Source organism: Oculina patagonica, chromosome 2 (assembly GCF_052425735.1).
Source record: "Oculina patagonica isolate OP01 chromosome 2, crgOcupat, whole genome shotgun sequence".
Lineage (NCBI taxonomy): Eukaryota > Metazoa > Cnidaria > Anthozoa > Scleractinia > Oculinidae > Oculina > Oculina patagonica.
The window spans coordinates 45,650,301-45,672,496 of NC_135759.1; the positions used below are offsets into that span (position 1 = coordinate 45,650,301).

The 22,196-nt window shown below is 38.9% G+C and overlaps 1 protein-coding gene, 1 non-coding gene and 1 pseudogene across 3 annotated transcripts in view; 2 read left to right on the top strand and 1 right to left on the bottom strand.

Annotated features, from left to right (window-relative positions):
• Positions 1 to 1,732: 1,732 nt before the first annotated feature.
• On the top strand, positions 1,733 to 13,202 carry LOC144644877 (uncharacterized; annotated as a pseudogene). The gene is made up of 12 exons (XR_013569210.1): positions 1,733 to 1,798; positions 2,801 to 2,842; positions 3,987 to 4,193; positions 4,922 to 5,146; positions 6,109 to 6,233; positions 7,105 to 7,574; positions 7,822 to 7,996; positions 8,973 to 9,261; positions 10,051 to 10,186; positions 10,555 to 10,687; positions 10,982 to 11,695; positions 12,452 to 13,202. The product of XR_013569210.1 is annotated as an uncharacterized LOC144644877 (transcript).
• Positions 3,799 to 3,870, top strand: Trnat-ggu (transfer RNA threonine (anticodon GGU)). Its single transcript has one exon. It is a non-coding gene; the product is annotated as a tRNA-Thr (tRNA).
• Positions 13,203 to 16,838: 3,636 nt separating the features above from the next.
• The window catches only part of LOC144644898 (carnosine N-methyltransferase-like), a 5,951-nt gene continuing 593 nt past the window's right edge, over positions 16,839 to 22,196 (bottom strand). Inside the window, exons 3-10 of the mRNA XM_078504455.1 lie at positions 21,021 to 21,116; positions 20,568 to 20,641; positions 19,762 to 19,835; positions 19,550 to 19,616; positions 19,259 to 19,437; positions 18,455 to 18,568; positions 17,842 to 17,948; positions 16,839 to 17,335 (exon numbers count right to left, since the gene is read on the bottom strand). Of these exons, the coding sequence (XP_078360581.1) occupies positions 17,231 to 17,335; positions 17,842 to 17,948; positions 18,455 to 18,568; positions 19,259 to 19,437; positions 19,550 to 19,616; positions 19,762 to 19,835; positions 20,568 to 20,641; positions 21,021 to 21,116 (816 nt within the window). The 3' untranslated portion in view covers positions 16,839 to 17,230. The remainder of the gene's footprint in view (positions 17,336 to 17,841; positions 17,949 to 18,454; positions 18,569 to 19,258; positions 19,438 to 19,549; positions 19,617 to 19,761; positions 19,836 to 20,567; positions 20,642 to 21,020; positions 21,117 to 22,196) is intronic.

Here is a 22,196-nt window from a genome sequence, read left to right on the forward strand (position 1 = left end):
AAAAGTTAGTCGAAAACGTTTTGTTTTTAAGAACTTTATAACTTTTATCTCTTTTTAGCCTTTTTAAAATTAAAGTTTTATTTAATAGTTGTGTTTGTGTGTGGTCACTGCCTTTGTACTTTAGAAGGGGTTTTGAGCGTTTTGGAGTGATTTTTAGCGAATGTTTGATATGCCGGTACATCATTTATGTAAGCTTATGTATTATGACAAGGTTGGAATCAAACTGCACAAAGCATAACCGACCGACTCGAGGAAAAGATAAAATTTCTCCCACAAATACTTTTCGGTCCACACTTAAATCACTCGTTTACAACAAGGGATAATTTTCCCACCTTTTTGCCAGTCATGACACAGTTTCCTCCATTTTTCAGCCACTTAGAACCACGAGAAAAATCACTTTAGTGACAAATTCGCCGCCATTTATGCATGGCAAACAAAATTGTCCCCCGGCGATGACGCCACGCGCGGTAAGGCCCGGGGCGAGACCCCACCGGCCAGTACTAGACTTTTTTTGGAAAGGATTTTTGTTTTTTGGGGGTTGGGGGACGGGGTTATTCTCGGAATTTTACGGTAATCCGATAAGATTTCTCGCGCAAACTTTGACTCCTCCCCCCCCACTCACTGCGCACTTTCGTAAAAAAAAATGTTGACTCCCGATAACTCGAACCCTCGCTAACTGGAACCTAGCGCTAGCTCGAACCAAAATCGATTTCCCCTGGATTTTCGTTATACATTTACTGTAGTTTGACCCCTGGGTAACTCGAACCTCACGCTAACTCTTACCAATTTTCGTTTCTCTTCAGATCATTTTCTATATATTTTTACCCTCAATAACTCGAACCATGTTTGTCAATACGTGACAAGTCAAAACAAACAGTGTACCGTAGTCCAAAAGATTGATTTTTTTTAAGTACTGGCAGCCGTTGATTATTCCTTTGTCATTTTTGTCACTTTTTGTATTACACAAAAGCTTACAGTTTACTTTTGGTTTAGGTTGCTACCGATTCTTTCAAATCCAATGTTAGAAACTTTCCAGGATAATTGATTGTTATAGATTAATCGAGAAACGTCCGGCAGGGTTCATTATCACGGTCTACACATGACTGTATTTCTCGAAAAAGTAGATCACATGAACTCGGTAGCTGTAGCCCAACATTGCTCTCTTCGAAAGCTGCAAAGTTCCCAGTACCCGCACTTCTTCTATTGCTTTGTTTTGTTTCACGTTACGTTACGTTTTGATTTATACAGTAATCTCGGGAATGATGTATTGTTCCATTTTCACTCGACTTCTCTACAATTAAAATTAAAATTGGTTAAAATGTACATTGTATATTGTATGAATAAAATACAGTGAACACCGTTTTCTTACATATTTCCGGTCATTTGTTTTCAACTCTCGATAACTCGAACTCCCGATAACTCGAACCATTTTCGATTTCCCTTGAAGCAGCGGAGCAGTTTTCCAGGTTTGGGGGGGGGGGGGGGGGCTTAAGAGACTCTTCTCTTAATAAGTCTTTATTTTTTGGGAAAAAGTGGGGGGCTAAAGCCTCCCCTTCTCCCAGCCCCCCCCCCCCGGCTCCGCCGTCCCTGCTGAAGGTTCGAGTTATCGGGAGTCCACTGTATTGTTTTTACCACGTGAAAAGAAAACTCTTATCTTCGATTGGTCGCGTCTGGGGGGCCTGGGGCTACATCGTTGCCCGGCTGGGGATTGGGTTCCACAGGCGGTGTTTTTCAAAGGTAAATATGGCGGCCAAGGGGAAAAGAGCTTCGAAAACGAACGTGTATTGGTCAAAGGATCGTATCCTTTTCAGGCATTTTAGTAACTTAATATATATGTTTTCTTCTCATAGCGTTTTTAATGAGTTGCTCGAAAGGAAGGGATCACTAGTTTATTAGGTTCTTTCAAGTGTCTTCTACTGTCCGCCAATTGTTTGTTTTAAATCACTCACTGGAGCTCATGTTCGTTCATTTACTTCTATAAAAGTAGTGATCTGACTCAACGTATCAGTGGTTTATCATGGAAAATGTACATATTTAAAAATAAGTGTTAAAATTGTGTTAAGTTTATGTAACACAACAGCTGAACAAATACTGTTTTTGTCCTTTCAGAGGAAAATCGATTGGCAACGCTGTGAAAAGAGCAATGATCAGCAATGTTGAACGTTTCTGTCCTTGTAAATGGAGACTTGTAATCAGGCTAAAACAAGTTTCTACGTAGTAGAAACCACTGTACCCATGTTTATAATTATAATTGTTTGAAAATTTTAATACACCAGGCTATTTTATCAAGATTTTTATATCATCCCAGGTCATCCATTTGATGAAACCAATAAACTATTGACAACCAATTACAATCAAAAAGTCAATGGCAGAGTAAAAAATAATTGAATTCATTTTTCGTGACTTTTTATCAATTGCAATCAATTTTCTAACCCATAAACAGCTTACTAGAGCATTTTCAGGCTAACCTGAACATTGCACACAGGTTGACCAGAGAGTACTCGGAAATAACAAGAGTGTAAGTCTGTAAGTCTGCAGTCTGAATATGTCACACAATGCATTCTCTAAAATGTGAGATTCCCAGTGTTTGGCTCCTATCCTGTCCCTGTCTTAAATCATAGTCTTTCTCCTCATTTTTTTCTTTAAATGAATGTAAATGCCAAGAGAGACTACAAAATGTATAGGTACATTGCACATAGTATGCTTTTCATGTAACTACACTACGTAGTAATATGCAGTTGTTTACAGCAATAGATGATGTCAATAGTATTTGAGCTTAACCCCTATGTGTCGATCTCAGCTGACAATGAAGATGAAAGGATTGTGAAAGTACACATGCCAGGTTAGTCAGATTGAAACTATGTGTACACTGAATCTAGTTTAATTTATTAATAAAACCATCTGGAATTAATTTTTTTTTTATGTATCAAGAGCAGGTGACTTGGAGTTTGAAAAAGTCCCAAATTGAGTATAAAATAAATTTACAAATGGCAGGCCTTAGGTTAAAGATAATTTTAACCAAACTGGAGTAAATATTCGGTTAAGCGCCCTGGGCGCTTATTTAATTTTTGGACCTCAAGAGTGGGCGCTGATTTGAGGTGAGCGCTTATTTGAGGCTGGGTGCTTATTAAATTTTCACCATTTTTAGCAAGTAGTTTGCTTGTTTTGCAAAAAAAAAAAAAAAAAAAAAAAAACAGTAAAAAATAACAGAACATGAAGGTGTACCAAAGCTGAATTTTAACTGTTCATTGAAAGTTTCTGTAAATGTGACCTTGCACGGGAAAACATACTTTAACGATAATTCATTAAACGGGCAAAAACTAACGTCTAACGAACGAGTAACTAACGACTTTTCCCAACGCTCTAACGACTTTATTAACGAGTTGAACGCTCAAGCAAAAATATCTAACGACTTGCGAAAGTCTTCAGTAGTGTAAGGCCGCATTTGCATTATCATATATATATTTCATTGCTACTGCTGGACACACATTCATTTATTTCACATATACTTGGGCCGAGTATCATGTCCACCATAAAGGGATTACCCATATACGACCGCTCTCATGTGGCTTTGATAGCTCAGTGGTAGAGCATTGCACTGGCAACGCAAAGGTCGTGGGTTCCACTCCCGCTCAGAGCCTAAAAATTTTTTTTCAGGTCTTCAGTAGTGTAAGGCCGCATTTGCATTATCATATATATATTTCATTGCTACTGCTGGACACACATTCACTTATTTCACATATACTTGGGCCGAGTGTCACCATAAAGGGATTACCCATATACGACCGCTCTCATGTGGCTTTGATAGCTCAGTGGTAGAGCATTGCACTGGTAACGCAAAGGTCGTGGGTTCGACTCCCGCTCAGAGCCTGAAAATTTTTTTTCAGGTCTTCAGTAGTGTAAGGCCGCATTTGCATTATCATATATTAATATTTTTAAACATTAAACTGTCTGAGTGTATAGTTAATAGACTTCTCTTGTGTTAGGTGTAATACTTGAACCACACTCAAATGTCAAGAATCCAATGGTGAGAAAACCAGTGCACATGATAAAACCAAGAGTTGTCACTCTTCAAAAATCCCTGCGCAATTCACTGGAGAAAAGGAGGCAGGAGTTATCAAGAAGTGATACCAGCACAAGCCCATCAAAGGACGTCACTGCCTCTCTTCTAACGTATGGTGAAGGACACTTTGGTAAGATTCTGCATTTCAAAGTTCAGGATTTTTGTTTGTCAATAAGGTGAAAGGGTGATTAAATATCCTCAGATTTCTGCTGTGCATGCTGCGCAGCAAATTCTTTGTACAATACCAAGTACAGCCAAAATGACAGAAGTAATATTCCACTTTATGTATGTTTTTTATCATCAAATAGCAAAATTCATTTTTATTATAAACAAAGTTGTAACCAAGCCTAAGCAGTTGACAGGTTTCTTAATGAAATGATCACAGAGACATTGTCGATCTTTTAGAGATCCAACACTTAATTAGATCTACCACAAGTTAAGACCAAATGTGGACAGACCTCGTTTAGGTTTTCGGCTGCGAGTGCCTGGGACAAACTGCCAAGATAGATTTGCAAGCCCACAACACTTGCACAATTTATAGGCAAAACGTTCACTCATCTAATGACGTGGATAGTGCAAATCACACTTAAATTTACAATTTAAATTTGAATTTTTGTATATAATTCACACTTTTTAGATTTGTAATTGTAAATTTTATGCTTAGTAATTTTTTATGCTTGTAATTTTATGCTTGTAAATTTTATGTGTGTAGTTTTACACTGGTCACCGATTGATACCAGTCAATCTCTATCTTTGATTGACTGACTGGTCTACCAGGATAAATAAAGTCATAATTAGTTCACTCTTGATGTGCATTAATGCCTACATTTATTCAAACTGTGAGCATGTTTACTTTAGGGGGAAGTCATCAGGGAGGAAAGGACAAAAGCAAAAAAGAGGTAACATTAAAGGAGCTGAATCCTCAAGACAAGAAACGTGTGGCTAACTTGGTCAAAGAACTAGCCAAGGTAGGAGAGGAGAGAGAACATGCTGAGGAGAGACTGAAAGAAGAAAGGCTGGCATTTGAAGAACGGCTGGTTATCTTGCAAGAGGAGTATGATGCTGTTATCAAAGAGAAGATTTGTATCCAACTAATATTTACATACCCCATTTTGTACAATGTATATTATTCCCAATCTGATATAAAGTTCTTTCATGTGCAAATGATATGCAAGGTCCAGGAGGACAAAACGGGGTTAAAACAAAGCTGTTCCATACAAAAGCTGTTCTTCATGCACTTCCCAGCTCACTGAGAAAACGCATGATTTCTAACGAACGAGTCATCAGATTTTCATGAAATTTTACATGTTATACTTTATTAAGCAAAAAACTGCTTACAAAAAAAGCCAGCCAGTTGGGTTCAATGTTTTTTCTCAGCCAGCTGGAAAGTGCATGCAGAACAGCTTCGTTTTGTCCTCCTGAAGGTTAAGATAGGCCATTGTATTTGTCATTGTGGTAGAATAATTCCACAGTTATTATAAGTAAATGGCTCGGTGGAAGAAGGGCAGTTGTGATTTTTCCTTAAAATGAACATTGTCAAAACAACTTTAAATTTCGCATGCACGTTTGTTTAGAAAAGTTAAACATTGTACTGTATTCATTTTTGCTGGTTTTTGCTTTGTGTCCGAGAAATAATGTATCCAGAAAGTTGGTTTTTCCAGTCGAAGCCTTAAGGAGTTTCTTTGTTTTAGTAGCACAAATCTACTCAAGATGCAGACTGGAGAAACTATTTTTTTGCATACGTTATTTCTCAAAAATGAATCAAAAGCCAGCAAAAATAAAACCAGGGCAATGTTTCAGGGATGTAAACAAACCCACATGACTGTAAAATTTGGAGTTGTTTTGGCAAAGTTCATTTTTAGCCAAAAATCACTACCGCCCCATTTCTACTGAGACTTTCAAGTAGCTTACCATAGTAGACAAGAGTATGGTTTGTTCCAAAATGCTTTTAGGGAAGCCCCTGTCTTGTCCTTTTCACTTTCATTTTTTGGTGGTTTCTGTGATAAATAAATGAATTCTTACTAAGCCCTTGACATGTGTTCAAGATTTGCAAAAGAGGTTTGTGGAATTGCAGTCTCTGCTGGTGAAGTATCAGACAAATGGCAGAACACCTTCACCAAGGAAGGCTGTCAAAAGTCCAGTGAGTGGAGACAAGCCTGTTGGGCAGCAGGTGTGTAATGAACTACATCCTACTAAATAATCATCAATTACATAACCACACATTGTTTAAATATTATATTATAGACGGAGGGATTTTTCATTTGCTTTGTGCATGTACACGTACAGTTGTATGTTATGTATGCTTAGTGGTTGCATTGAAAAAACTTGCGGCACTTTCTTATTACCAATCAGGATATAACCAAAACCAATCGCTTACACACCCTTTCCCTTGCTTTTTGTCAGTGACATGTATTTGCTTTAAGGTTTGATTGGTTAACTGGTTTGTCTGTTCCTTGACCTTTGACCTTTGCTTGACATTTTTTTAACCAAAGTTATTTTTTAACCTAGTTTATTTTTTTTATACTACTGGTAGGTTAATTATTAGAAAATTAAAATTTAAACACCTCCCCTGCCTTGCTGTCTCTGAACCCCTCCCCCCTCCACCATCCTTAGTTACCCTACCATCTGCTGTTATCCCCCCTTAAGTAATATCATTTAATTCTTTTTTTTTTACCTTTCCTTCAACCTGCACTTTTAGGATTTGAACTCTCAACCTCCAGATTTGCTTTTCAACAACTTTGTCACATAGGAAACATTTGGTGAACCACTATTTTGTAAAAATATATGACTCCAATCCAAACCCTAACCCTTAGCCTAATGATAAACCTAAATTTTACTCCAATTTTAACCTAGGTTTAAAAAAATTTCACCTGATTTAAATTTGACCTGTAACATATATGCAAGTCTTCGGGCTTTTTATTTGCACCTTGCAAGTATTTACTTGGCACGTGTAGATCTGCATACTGCTGTGTTAAAAGCAAGGATTTATTATTGTATGCTAAACAAGTAATAATTTTTGTTTGAATGTTTATTTTTTCAAGGTCCCAAGCACATTATCATCAGTTTCTCCAAGCAAGCCTGTGTGTTTTTCTCCCTCCAAACCTAAGCTTACACAAATACCAGGCAATACCAGACCAGGTTTGACTGGTGCTTCAAGTGATAAGCTCAATGATTCAGTATCGCGAGCAGGTCTCTCACAGCAAGGAACAGGCGGCAACACAGTCCCTTTAAACAATAGGAACACCAAGGACTTAATGGATGCAAAATTAATTCCTGCACCACTTCACAACAACAGTCTCACTGTAGGTGATGTAAAAGAGTCTTTTCCTGAAATTCTGGGCTCGTCACAAGATGGAAAGGCTGCATTAAGAACTAGCATTGGAACTCTCCCTGCAGCCACGTCAAGTAAAGTTGAAGTAACATCACCCCAGCGTCAAATTCTGGAAATTCCTCAGAGTTCAAGCCAGAAAGAAGGGCTCTGTCACAAGTCTCTGGATCCAAGTGAACCAAGGTGTGCTGCTGCCATGTGCTTTACTTGATGCTACATGTAGTGTGCACAATATAACGGGCTTATTGACTTAGTGGAAGGACCAGATGGGAAAATATTAGGCTTCATAAATAAATACTAAACTGGACCGCTCGTTTAACAAATCAGGTAGCATAAGTAAAAAAAAAAAACAATGAATAAAAAACAACAATAAAATCATTTGCCATTTGCCATGCTCTAAAGGCGTAACGCTGTCTTGTTTATCTTTTAGTGCAAACACAACTTCAGCTGTTAGCAGTCATCGCCATGGTCCCGCTGCTGTCAACTCTCAGCCTGCAATGCAGCCTGGATTGGCGGCGTTGCCTCAGTTTCCACCGCCACAAGCAAAGCCTGTGTTTTCTGTGTTTGGAGATGGTGTTATACCGCCAAGAAAAAAATGAGGATAGGTAAATATGAGGAACATTACAAGTACAAACAATATGAATTTCTTTAAGTCAAACCGGGTGAATCGTTTCACTTAAAGTGGCTATGTCACGCAATTTTAGACAATTTCGGCACTGACCATTTGGTCTAAAATATCGCAATTACGGCTTAAAACTGTAGAAGAACTCAAAAGAAACACAGAAAGGCCAAAAAAGGGGCATGGATGGGCAAAATTCGAGAAGATTAAAACGGATTGCGTTCAGGTAAACTTGAAAAACGTCAGCTCGACTTTTTTCAAGTTTATCTCAATTTGTATGAGAGTGTCATTTATGATGCTCGAAATCATCCTTGTTTGTTATGTGGCCATTATTTTGCCAATAAATGACTTTTGCTCTGCCAATTTGAAGTTTACAGCTCTTAATTGTCAAAAAAGACTTTTCTTAAAAGTACCTGACCTAGCTCCTTTCAAAATGATTACAGCTGAACCTTTTTAACAGGAAACCTAAACAGGCAGAGCTTGGCGTCTATTTTGTGGAGGTGTTTGCTGCAATATAGACGTTGAGATTTTTATCGACTCTGGTTTGTCTGGGATTTAGTTATGGAGGTGCAGAACTGTAATTGTGTTTTTGGAAAAAAAAGAGAAATGTCCGGAACATGTTATGATATTACTTGCTTTCAACTAAGTTTGTATATTCGTAAGTCCTCTTCCCTATTTTTTATTATATATTAATCACCTGCTTTTTATACTATTTATAACATTAATTGTACGGGGAGCTAACTTGAAAACCTACCGGTTCATTTAGCTCCCCAGCTCAATACTTAATTAACTACAAATTCCTGTAATACCTTATTTCTATTTTATTAAGAATACGAAAAAAACTGTAAACTTTAATATGAGCTGAATAAAATTATTATTATTATTATTATTATTATTATTATTATTATTATTATTATTATTATTATTATTATTATTATTATTATAATAATTTTATTCGTCAGGTCTTTCTCTGAAGTCTCTGGCGTATCGGGAAGCTTCTCGGCTGAACTGGACGCGGTATACCGGCTGTACTGCCGTGAATATGAGCTCCAATTACAACTTCAACAACAACAGATTGAACTACAGAAACAACAATTACAGTTACAACAACAACTTCAGCAAGTTGAGACTTTACAACAACAACAGCAACAACAACAACAGCAGGGACAGCAGCAACAACAACAACAACAACAACAACAGCCGTTAGCGCAGCGGCATCAACCAATGAACCATGCGTCATTGGCATCTCAGGTAACATAGACCAATTATTTAAAGGAGCTATGTCATGTTATTTTATGTCGCTTTTTGACAAAATTACTTTGAAATGGAAAGAAACCTCATTATAATAGTTTTCTTTGGTAGAGAAACTCAAAGGAGTAATGATGATGATAATAAAGTAAATGTCATAATGTGTTAAATTCCTGCGAGTTCACGCTTAGTTTCATGTAATATATGCAGATTCTAGCTAGTTACTATTCGAAGAAACTTGTGATAGCGTCAGTTGATTTGTTTTACGAACTCGGTTAGGATCTCTAGATTAAAAGGTACTTTCTTTGAGTTGACCTCGAGTTTTAGTGCTGTTATTACAGTAAACAGAAACTAAACAAGAATGGTTAAGACCTGTATAAAAGACGGATTACATTTAGACAAACTTGAAATAAAAAAAACTGGCTAAATTTTTCGAGATGCAGCACCGTGCACATCCAAAAGTCATGACGTAGGTACTTTAAGGTTCATTTTGTACATTGTTGGTTGCAAACAACCCCCATTAGCCGCCATTAATAGATAGCTGAGATACACATGTGAAACGAAGTTTAGTTTAGTGAACCCTTTGGAGTAATATCCTTCTGGGACACAACCTTAAGGAGTACTAAGGGGTCTTTATGTTTTGATAAATCGTTTAAGATGGATGCTGAAGGACTCACTGGAGGTTTTAGTTTCCCATGTTAATACAGGTTCCTCGAGCAGGTCCTGCCTGTTTTATGACTTTGTTGTATGTGCCCTGAAAGTCAATGTTTTTATGGTTTGATTTGATTACAGGCCGCCCCTGCTGCTACTCACGAAAAATACCTTACAACAGTTATAGATGAGACCCCTGCACCATCACCAGTTCCCAGGCCTTCATCACAGCCTCGCCAAGTGTCGCCTGCGCGGTCACTGATTCCCACTCCTGAAGGTACTGTAATGCAGAAAGTGCTGTTTTATACAAGTTATATTGAATATGCTGGCTTTCAGTTCGCTGAGTTATTACAGAAAGCTGGTTGTATAACAGTATGTTGCTTGTATGAGTTGTATAAATCTGAGAAGAGGTGAATCTCTACTAATCGGATAAAATTTGTTCACTGTGCTGTTAAAAGTTTGGTTTTCACAGTGGAGGAATTTGGTCTACATGTGTGATGATGATGATGATGACGACGATGAATAAAATAGAAAATGCTTACATTGATTCTATGAACATTAAATAAGACTTAAAATACTTAAAGGTAAAAGTACTTCTGCTGTCCTAGTGCTACATGTCTCTTGCCTTTCTTCTTTTACCTGTAGCTTCCTCATCTGTAACAACAGACGGCTATCGGTTACCCGGTGCAGGTGTACAGCACAATATGTCAACTGCTGGAGCTTCCGTAATAAGCGAGGACAGGTCTGGTAACACCGATCACAGAAACGTAAACAACAGGTAAGAATTCAATTAACCAATGTCCTTAGTATCAGGCTTCAGGTTGGGGTGGAGAAGTGCAGGAGGGTAGGCGAGGGATTTGACGGTTTGTCAGTTTCCTGCAGGAATGCAAGAATGTATCCTTCGTCGTTAGGCTCTTGGCTTCCCAGAGCATATTTGAGCCCCGAGATTCTCCTCGCGGTGTGGGTCGCTGGGCCATGCAGGCTAGCGCGCGCTAGTATCGGGAACTTGAAACAGATCTTTTAAACGTCAACTGCTGCATGTAAACTGTTATTTTTTGTTTCTTTTTCTTAGAATGGAACTCGGAAAAGAAAATAAAGATCCCCTTGTACCAGTTCCTCCCGATCGAGTTTTATCTGCTCCTCCAAGTTTCGGTCACCCAAGGTCAAACTTTAAACATCGTCAAGTGCCTCGACCTCAAGACGAGTCTCAGACACCTGCTGATCATTCATACCAAGGTCGCGCAGTTCCTCGGTACGAGAGGCACCCGATGGACGACAATCCGCAAAATACTCAGCAACACGCGGATGGAAGAGCGAGCGCAGATTATCGTGCCAGCCGTCCTTCGAGCTCTAGGTATTCACTTCATAGCCGCGGTCATGATGTGTCCGCTAATAGAGAAAAGATGGCCTTGAGAGAAAGACATGTTCAGGGCTTAAATGTTGGACAAGATGAGTTTAGTGGAAGAGGAAGCAGGAGTTTATTCCATCCACGGTCAAATTATGAAATCAACTCTGAACGATCCAGCTTTGCAGCCGAACGTTTTCAAACTGATAGTATTCTCAGTGGTACAAGAAGAACTAAACCTCAATCTTCTTTCCATGAGCCCCATACTTCATATTCTCAACATCAAGGAGTGTTTAAGAGACAAACCGCGGGTAGTGACCAGCGGTTTTCCCTGTACAGTAATTTTGAACGCGAGTCACAGTCACGTGATTATCAAATGTTTCCGAGAGGTGATGACGTCATGGATTTTAGACATAGCAGGTTGGAGCAAAGCGTCGAAAGGTATAGTGAATGTACCATACTATTGCGCCAAATGAAATATTTTTTACCGCCAACCGGTTTGCGTAGCCTGCGTAGCTGGCAGTTTTGATGGGGTATAAAGCGCGCACAAGCAAAACCGCCAGCTACTTAACCCCAACAAAACCGCCAGCTTTGCAGGCTAGGTTAGCTCAGATGGTAGGGTGCCGAACTACCGTGCGGGAGGTCCCGGATTGAGTCCCAGACCGGACCAACACTCAGGGTCTTTAAATAACTGAGGAGAGTACGCTGCCTTTGTAATATCATCTGCAAATGGTTAGATATTCTAGTATTCTTGGATAAGGACGATAAACCGTAGGCCCCGTCTCCTGCATCTACAGTGTTGTCGCCAGCAGGGGACGTAAAAAAACCCACACACTTGTCGTAAAGAGTAGGGCATGGAGTTCCTGGTGTTGTGGTCTGGTCTTTTCCCGTTGTACTGTGCGTACTATTGAAATGCTCGGAGATATCAGCTGTATAACCTACTCTACAAATCCGGCGAGGGTAAATAAAAGTGATTGAAAGGTAGTCTGCAAGCGTCGCTTCCTTTTTGATGTAGGATCTCAAAATAGCAGTTTGTGATCAGAGGAATTCCAAAATATTTGCACAAAGATATAGTTTCATAAAACGGACTTGTATGCTGGGTAGCAAGGTCTTGCTTGCCAGTAGTTTGTGCTGCCTGCTTGCTCTATTTTCATGTGAATGTTTACTGTTGTTTCGTTCTGAATTATTCTCACGCAGGGCACCTGTTGATAACGCGTACCCTCTGTCACTCGTGGACATTGTAGAGGACTTAGAAGATAAGACTGGACAACAAGAGGATTACTTGTGTCCAAATGCAGGACTTGCGGGAGGACTGGACACTACTGATTCCGGTTACTCACAGGACACTCTGAAGGAGAGGAGTCCGCTGACCAGTGAGAATGTCAACTCAGATGAAGAGGAAGCGGCTGTTCTTGGGGACATTTTCTTTCTCTCGGGAAGAGTTTGAAAACTTCATAATTTATGCGACCTATTTAGTATTCTTTTGTGTATATATTTTTATACTTGTATGTGATTTCATTCATTGCTGAAAAACCATGTGTGGGGGAGCAAGAACGAGGTTGATTTTATACACCATTTTAATAAGTCAATTTTTCCGCAAATGACGTCATTAATAAAATATTCAAATATTAGAATGGTAGATACTTTATTTCAATACGTCGAGGCACAAATGAATATTTCATCAACGACGTCATTCGCGGAAAGTTAAATATTCAAAATGGCGTCTCGACTTCTTAAAATGGTGTATATTATTCCACGTAAAGATAAATTATATGTAAATGATGATTGCGAAACAAAAAAAAATAGAAAGTAAAGTATTTATAGTAAAGGAACAGTATTATCTGCAATGATTGGCTAAAGAAGCATGCGTTATGAAAGCATGCTTTGAGAAGTAAAATAATATGTTTTGTGAAATAAAAGCAACCTTTTCGAAAAGGTAATTACTGTAGCAGAAGTGCTTTGGTCGTGCTTTACTTGCTATGGTTAATTCTTAAACTATAAGCTGCGTGAGAAACTGGGACAAAACAAGGAAGTGGTGCGAGGAAATACTGCCATTTTCTGGGAAGGTGTCTACATAATTAAGAGATTATTTTGAGCATTTTGACAAAGTGTTTTTTCGTCCTGAACAGCAATTAGTTCAGCGTAATGTAGTGTTTTAAACATGGCCGATGTTACTGTCTGCATAGACTACGAGCCCGAACTTCTATGAGCGAATAATCAACAAGGCGCAGCCGAGTTGACTATTGCTTGGGGAGGAGAAGCTGAAAAGCAAAAAGAAGAAGCCAAAAAAGCAGCCCGTCTGGGCAGGCGGTATTTCAGCTTCTCCTCCCCAAGCCACTCGCGGCTGCGCCGCTCGTTGCCGCTTGCTTGTGGGTGCTTTAAAACCTAACAATACCGCCAGCTACGCAGGCTATGGATTTCCAATAGAACACGGCTGAGTTTTTTTTACTAATGTCAGTACCGCGGAGACCATTTTAAAGTGGTAGGGCTAAAAAGCTGGCTAAGACAAGCAAGCATTGGGGGTCACTGTTCCGTCATTTATCATGTAAAAATTCAAAGCGGAGCTCCCGTGCGCGCCAAAGGCGCGCGCGAGCGGAGCATCCATAAGTTAGCAAATGGTTATCCATCGAACCGAGAAATTTTGGGGGTCGCCGCCATCCCCCAAGAACGCACGGGTTAGGCCTGGGGACGAGGAAGTTTCCCGCCCGTGGCGAAAAAAGGAGTGGAAATTACAAACAGCAAATAAAGCTCGCAGGGCACGACAAAAAAAGACAACGGGTAAAATTACTCAGCGGCAGTTTACAGCAAAAAAATCTGAGAGGTTTATTATCCAACTGCTCTATTTTGTTTTTCTTTTTTCATGTATGAGTGTATTGAAACCTCGATGCGCCTTTACGCAAAAGAATGTAGCTCTCGTCAATCGCTACGCGGTTAAATTTTAATTTTATTGGTCTCTGGTAGCATTTTTCGTAACCGTTAAACGAGCAATTAACGTTATCTTCTATCGACTGGATGATGTGGACGTTTCAGTTAGATCAAAACGAACTTAGGATATGAAAACGCGGGAAAATTTGTTGCGCGGTGTTCACTGTGTAGGTTTAATGAAACCGCGAGTAAAAAGAGCGACAGAGAACTTTCTTACCTAATTTTTGTCCCACGATGTCCTCAAAAGTCATCTATATTCCTTGAAATTGTGGAAAACGCAAAATGGTTTACGTGGAGACCCGAAATAATTGCGAATGATATTTCTCGTGCAAGTCCAGTTTGCTCGTTTCTGTTGTTTGCTGTTGAATCTGCGGCTGTTACCATCAAGAACTTCAGCAAGTGATTGTGTTAAAACGAAGCTAGCCACTGCATAGATCAAGTCGGCTGAAGAAAGAGACAGGACCCTGATGCAAGCTAACAACCTGTACTGAATTGCTTAGCCTGTTTTTATGAAAGAAAATTTCACGATGCTTTTAATACTTTCTAAACGCAGTTTCGATAGATTCCGTGTGGGCAAGGTTTAGATTTTTCCCGTTCAGGTCATTTTTATTACCGAATGGTAATGAGGTTATGTTATGGGCCGCATTTTCTCACTCGAACACTCACTCACTCACTCGATTCTGATATCAAACCGCAATTAATTTATCATTAAACGAGAAACGTGCTGATGGAAAGGTCTTTTAAACGCATTTAGCACATGTCAATCAGAAACAAATTATTCTTCAACCTCGTTCCAGGGTCTCTCTCTTTCAGGGCAGTAAACTGAATTTCACAAAACAAATCGAAAGAGGACCACTTACACTTATCCTCTGGTGATAAAAGAGAATAGAATTCGCTCAACGAAGCCTCAGAGCATAGGCTAACAATGACCCATTCACGTAAGAAAACATTCAAAGACGCGTTTTAGTAAACACAACATTCATGCACGTTTTTGTTTCGCGTCACATCATCTTTGTGTCACGTCATCCGTTCTTCATCTTTTTGAGTCGTGCAAAAACGCGCATCTTTCTCTCAAATTTTATTCGCTGCTTAAAATAACGCTATTATATCACTCACTCACTCGATTCTGATATCAAACCGCAATTAATTTATCATTAAACGAGAAACGTGCTGATGGAAAGGTCTTTTAAACGCATTCAGCACATGTCAATCAGAAACAAATTATTCTTCAACCTCGTTCCAGGGTCTCTCTCTTTCAGGGCAGTAAACTGAATTTCACAAAACAAATCGAAAGAGAACCACTTACACTTATCCTCTGGTGATAAAAGAGAATAGAATTCGCTCAACGAAGCCTCAGAGCATAGGCTAACAATGACCCATTCACGTAAGAAAACATTCAAAGACGCGTTTTAGTAAACACAACATTCATGCACGTTTTTGTTTCGCGTCACATCATTTTTGTGTCACGTCATCCGTTCTTCATCTTTTTGAGTCGTGCAAAAACGCGCATCTTTCTCTCAAATTTTATTCGCTGCTTAAAATAACGCTATACGTGCTGGCAGAAAAGTAAACATATTTAAAAAACAAATTTACTTAATGCTTAAAAGGATCAAAGGTTACACTTAAATATTTTTGTGATGAAATAGAATTCGCGCTACGAAGCCTGAGAGCACGAACCATCAATGATGCAATTCCCATGGAAAAATAAAACATTCACAGGGAAATAAAGTGATATTGTGTTACATTATTGAACGCTTATTTAAAGAAAAAAAGCTATCAATGACCCATTCACGCAAGAAAACACTCGAAGGCAAATTAAGTGAGATTGTGACATTACTGATAGCACCTATGGACTACATATAGTTACGCTTAAACTGTTATAGAAAATTATTATTGCATGTGACGTGATTTAATAAACGTTTCAGCTCACTGGAAAAACACAAATGCGTAGCACGTTTCTGTTTCGCGCTACGTCACCTCGTGTCACGTCATCCGTTTTTCATCTTTTTGAGGCGAGCAGATCTCAAATTTCATCGGCTGTTCAAAAAATAACAACGCTTGTCGCTGCCTAACCTCCCACGCAGTCGTTCTTAGGGGCGATTGTGTTCCACACCGTGTAACGCAATCGCGGGGAGGAGTGTAACGCGATCACCCCCTAAGAACGACTGCGTGGGAGGCTAGTCGCTGCCCGGTATGTATATTATATATGTGCTGACAGAAAAGTAATTGAACACACAATTTATCGCATCTAAGACAGTAAAAACCATATTCAAAGGTTACAATTTATTTTGGTGGTGAAAAATAGAATTTGCGCTTCGAAGCCGGAGAGCACAAAGCATCAGTGACCCATTGACGCAACTCACATGAAAAAAAAAAAGCATTTAAAGGCAAATGAAGTGAGACCGTTACATTCTTGAACGCTTATTTGAAAAACAAAGCGAAGGACGCCACTTCATCGAATTACCATGAGGTTGCTCGAAGAGCCTTTGATTAAATAAAGGGGAGCTCCGCTTATGGGCTTGCCTAAATCTATATATTACATTATCCTTTTCATCCGGAGCCCTAAAATATCAACCCAACCAAAAAAGTGGTAGGGCTATAATCCTACCAGCCCCTCCCCCTCCGCGGTCCCTGAATGTTAGTAATTGAGAGTCGATACTTTCTTCGTAAAATTGCAGTAACAAATTTTATTAAGAGCAAAATAGAACAGCGGCAGAGTTTAAGAATCATCTTGGGAATAATATGGGGTTACAAAAGGAATACTGGAGGAGAAAAATAAGTAAAAATAAATTGCTTCACTATGCCCTATATTTTTGGCGAGAAGTTTCTAATGAATAATGACTGGCGAGTGGCAATCATCCTGATTGTCTTTCTCGAAGGAGAATCCAAAATGAGGTATCCAAGTGGCCGAAAAAAAAAAGTGTGCGTTAGTTCTTATTTACCTTCAGGGTACCACTGGTTTTATTGTGTTTATCGTATTTTTTTTTCTTGCTGGTTCAATGTGAGAAATGCGGGCCGTAGAGGAATAGAGAAGAGGATCAGTAAAGATGTTCAAGAGAGAGGTTTTCGCGCAACGAAGAACACGTTGTTGTAAAGAAGCTTCAGCATGGAGTGTTCATTTTCAATGTATCCTGATGGAATACTGGTCTCTTCTTTCTGTTAACGAAAACAAAGAGAAAAACATCAGTGGATAGTGTTCTCCATAGGTTAACAGAGACGGCTAACGTAGACTGAAGCCCCGTCCACATTAACCCGGGTAAATTTGAAAACAATACGCTTCATCGCACGCAGAGTTACAATACATGCACAGAGCTATTGTTAAGCTAATTAAACCTTTTATTTTGACAGAGAACACATGACTATTTGACGTCAGCGTTTCCCCCGTTTTCGCCGTCCAAACTACACCACCTAGCCAGCATTTTCAAATGTACCAACTTTGGAGAGCGTTTTTGAAAGTATCGTTTTCGGTGACCGAAACCACCGTTGCAGTGTGGACGGTTGGCCTATCCGGGTAAAAAAAGATGCTTTTTCAAATTTACGCGGGTCAGTGTGGACGGGGTCTGAAATTGTGTCAAACTAGTCCAACAACTGACAGAAAACGCAAAAAGAGTGCAAAGTGGCCAAGGAGAAGTTAACTAAAAAGTGGCGTCATCCAAACTTACAAGAATTTCAAACTTGAAGTGTTCCGTGGCAATTCGTCTGATGTCATCGTATGGTAATTCTACCGACCATTCATTAAGCATGTCAGAAAAATGATACAGTAACGGTCCTGTAAACAAAACGTTATAAACAACAAAATTAAAATGGAACAAACAAGCAAACAAACAAGGTAACAGGCTGGTGAAATATAAACAGCAGCAAACAAGACCAACAATAAAAACAACTCGTAATCATTGGTGAAAATGGAATATTAACATTTTAGGTGCTTATTGCCTGACTGGGAGGTCCGGATTGGTCTTTTGTTTGAGGTTATCGAGTTTAGTGTGTACTGTCTAAGAGGCAATGAAAGATTCTCGCCGGCGACCCGACCAACTGAACATATTTCTGCACCAAGACGACTGTGCCAATTTTTGTACCGAGCTTGAACGGTACAGATCTTGCACTTTTTTTATGAAAGATAAAGGCACTAAGCAAAGAAGGAACGATGGTACTTCATGGCGCTACACTTTTCCTAATGGCGTTACACATGCATTTGTGAGAGTAAGAGAACAAACACTCGGCTTTATCCCCTTTTGCTATACAATGGCGGACGTTCCACGATTTCTTTTAACTTACCGAGATTTATCCAGTAGCCACCAGGCTTCAAAATTTTTGAAATATTTTCAATGTAAGCGATGACGTTGTGGGCGGTGTCAATAAAATAACAAGTCACTACGCAATCCCACGCATCTGAAAAAACAAAAACAAACGATAGTGGCGAGAACAGAGGAGGTATAGAAAAGGCAACCAGGGCTGCAAAGGAGGGTTTAATTTATTATTAATTAGTACATGTAGGATCCTAGAACAAAAGATCTTTTTTTCCCGGAATTTATTTCATTATTCAGGTTCAGGTACTGTAGTTTGGAAAAACAGTGCGCACGTGTCATTGTATGATTGGGTTCTTCGACTAAACGGCCTCGTAAGGTAACTTCTAGGATGATACTGTAAAAATAAAATATCGAAAAGTGTCATAAATAGTTGTGAAAACAGACGTTTCGTGTGTACGACCCTTCTTCAAAAAACAAAAACAAAAACAAAAAAAATTCTCTTACACTGAAAAAGGGTCACCCACCCGAAACGCGTGTTTTCACAACCCATTATGACACTTTTCGAAATTTTGTTTTTGCAATATCATCTTAGAAGTTACCTTATTGCAAGTATCACGCACCTCGAACGATTTTTCCGTTCATCGTTTATTGAATACACGGTCACGAGAGCTTAAGGTGCGTTTGATACGCGCATTTTTCACGGGTGTTAAAGTGCTACAATAACCACTGCCTGTACAGTATGTAGACCTACATGTATTTTCGTCAAAAACAGTTCTGTTCTTTGCTCTTTCAGAAGGTTGGTGGGTGATTAGTGTGCTACACTGTAGCGTACCTTCTTCAGTATAAACTTCGAGAAAATCTCCAGCAGCCATTGAAAAGTTCAAATCAGGTGGAACATCTGTTGGGTCAACATCTGGAATAACAACCGATCTTACTTGATCAGCTGATGTTCTGTTATTACATGTCTGGTGTATATACGGGTAGATCGTGGTGTGATATTTGCCTGGTGCTCTGACAGAAAAAAAACAGACAATACAAAACAACATGAAACAAGACTTAAAGTCATAAGAACAGTCAAGTTATTATGTGTATATTATATGTATTATATGTATAAGGTTAGTACCTGTTTAATATGAAGTGTGAGGCAAAAAGCATATATAAACTCCACTCATTTCCTTGACACCTGTAACCTGAAAAGAAGTTTATTTGGCTTTACTAAATGTATTGTCAATAATGCAGAATTTCTTGGTCTTAATTGCTCTACCTCCCTATTTACCATGATTATAACTATATAATGTACAAGTAATTAGAACAATATTCTATTTTCCATCTTACCAAGTTTTGCAATATCAAACATGAGTCTGGCTAATCCTGCCCCTGGTACCAGGATTGACACATCTTTTTTGGAACTGCAACGTAAATGTTGTTCAGTAGACATTGCAGTTTTAAAATGGACAAAAAGTATATTGAATGTAGTAGGGTAAAATAATATAAAGAGATGATTCATGCTGCTCATTTAAACTCCTCAAGATTGTACGTAACAGGCCTTATCGCAGTTTTCGATGCCATCTTAACAAGTAGGCAAAGCTGGTAGAAATTATGTACAAATTATGGACAAATTATGATTTGTAAAGTTAAGATACGAGGCAAAAGTTTTTATTCACCGAGTTTGAAGGATGAAGCTGGATTAGAAACCGTTCAGTTACATTTTTCCATAAATTTGTCTATAATTTTTCCCATGAACCTGGTCAATCAGGCGGAAAAATGTAGAAAAATGTATGGGATATTAAAAACATAACTGAACCCTTTCTAGCCCAGCTACACTCTTCAAACTCGGCGAATAAAAGCTTTTGCCTAGTATCTTAACTTTACAATTCATAAGTTATCCTGAATTCAATTTTTGTAACAGATATTTGCTGTTGGATTCCCATACAAACACTGTTATTTTACCCGCTTTGCCTACTTGTCAAGATCATGATGGCGTCGAAAACCGTGATAAGGCCTATTACTCTCACATGATGTAGTCTTTTCTTCATTTTATTCCAGTTTCTTCCTTTCTTCCTTCTATTTACACAATTTACTCTTTTTTTACTAAACCTCTAATTTTGTCAGAACATCATAAATGTGTAAAAGGCCCTCACCATTGTGTGGCTGGAAAAAGTTTTTGGATCTCTTCAATGATTGGTCTATAACATGCATCCCTTTCAGCTTTTCCCTGCCGCACAAACACAACTAGAACATGAGAGATAGTTTACACAATTGTCATTCATCTTTAGACTTTATCATTGAATATCACCACACATGTACATAGAAGTAGCAAAATAAGCGTTTATAGCAATATCGTACATGTTTATGTAATAGGATAGCAATATGGCAGTGCATTAGTGTTCTGCACCACTGCAAACAACAAAGATTTTGATTATTATTTCACTGCATCCTCGTCACAACTTACTGATGAGAAAGCTGTCAAAAAGGAGATTAAAAAAACAAAACCACCATCAATATTTGGCAATGGTACAACATGCACCACTGGTACATGTATGGCTGAAGCTCTCACCAGACTTAGGAATAATATACCGGTAATAATATAGTACCTCATCACTCCAGTCTCTCACAAACTGTTTTAGTGTTGTTGTGACTTTTTCCATGTCAAACCCACTGATTGGTTGGCTGGCTGGATCATTAGGAGCCTTTATTAGTAAAAGCATAAGAATAATTTCAGTATTTCCTAACAGGGAACTGAAGCTTGAAACTGGTCAGAGGACTGAGCTTGGGAAGGGAGATAATATCTGTATACTTGGCAGACTACATGGTGTTTAGCAGTTGCAACCTAATGACACCTTGAAAACTAAACAAGTGAGTAGCCCATTTATTCATTCAAGATATGGTTTATTTTAGACTGCTACCAGAAGAAGTGCCAATACTACGAGTCTTTAATCGAGGATCCACCATTTGTAAAATTTTTGCACGACACATTTTGGACTATGATGTGATATTATATAGTCAAGATTATCATAGCTGTTTTGTGCCTGCCTTCCTTGTATGTGCTATAACTATGATTTTGTCATCCATACAGTATGCTCTTTTGAAAATTATAAATAACAGTCATGTACATGTCCCAGGGGGGGTACTTGCAGTATACATGACGGGGAAGTCCGACGTATTTTTTTGGGTTGAAAATTTACACCCTCGGTATTTTTTTGGGTCAAGAGATCTGTCATGTATTTTTTAGGTCTTAAAGTCTGTTTGATTGAATAAATCAGTATCGAGGTGCTAGGTCTTGTACTTTTTGGGGTAGAAAATTGTGATGACAGGTATTTTTTTGGGTAAAAAATTTCAGGCTCATGTATTTTTTTGGGTTCGCAATATGAAGCTCCGTCCGACCCCCCTGTCATGTATACTGCAAGTACCCCCCTGGGGTACATGTAGAGGGTGGTTACCGGTAATTGAGGAAATGAGAGTTAGGAGAGCTGAGGAAAGAGCAAGATTTCTGGGAGTCAGCAGGAGGTTTTGAGTTTGCACTGTCGATGTTCGCAACTTCTTCTCAGTCTTACACCATGTACCCTGTAAGATCCCGTGTATGACCGAGTTTGCTCTTATTTACAACCAAGAATATTTCTAGTTCCTTTAGCATGGGCAATGTGACCACATTAGCAAAGGCTGGGTGCGAACTCAAAAAAGGTGGGTGAGTACTCGATTAGGTAGGAAACCGCAATGCTTTCTGGGGACAGAGGTGAATTTTGGCAGATTCGACACTGACGGAAAGGTAC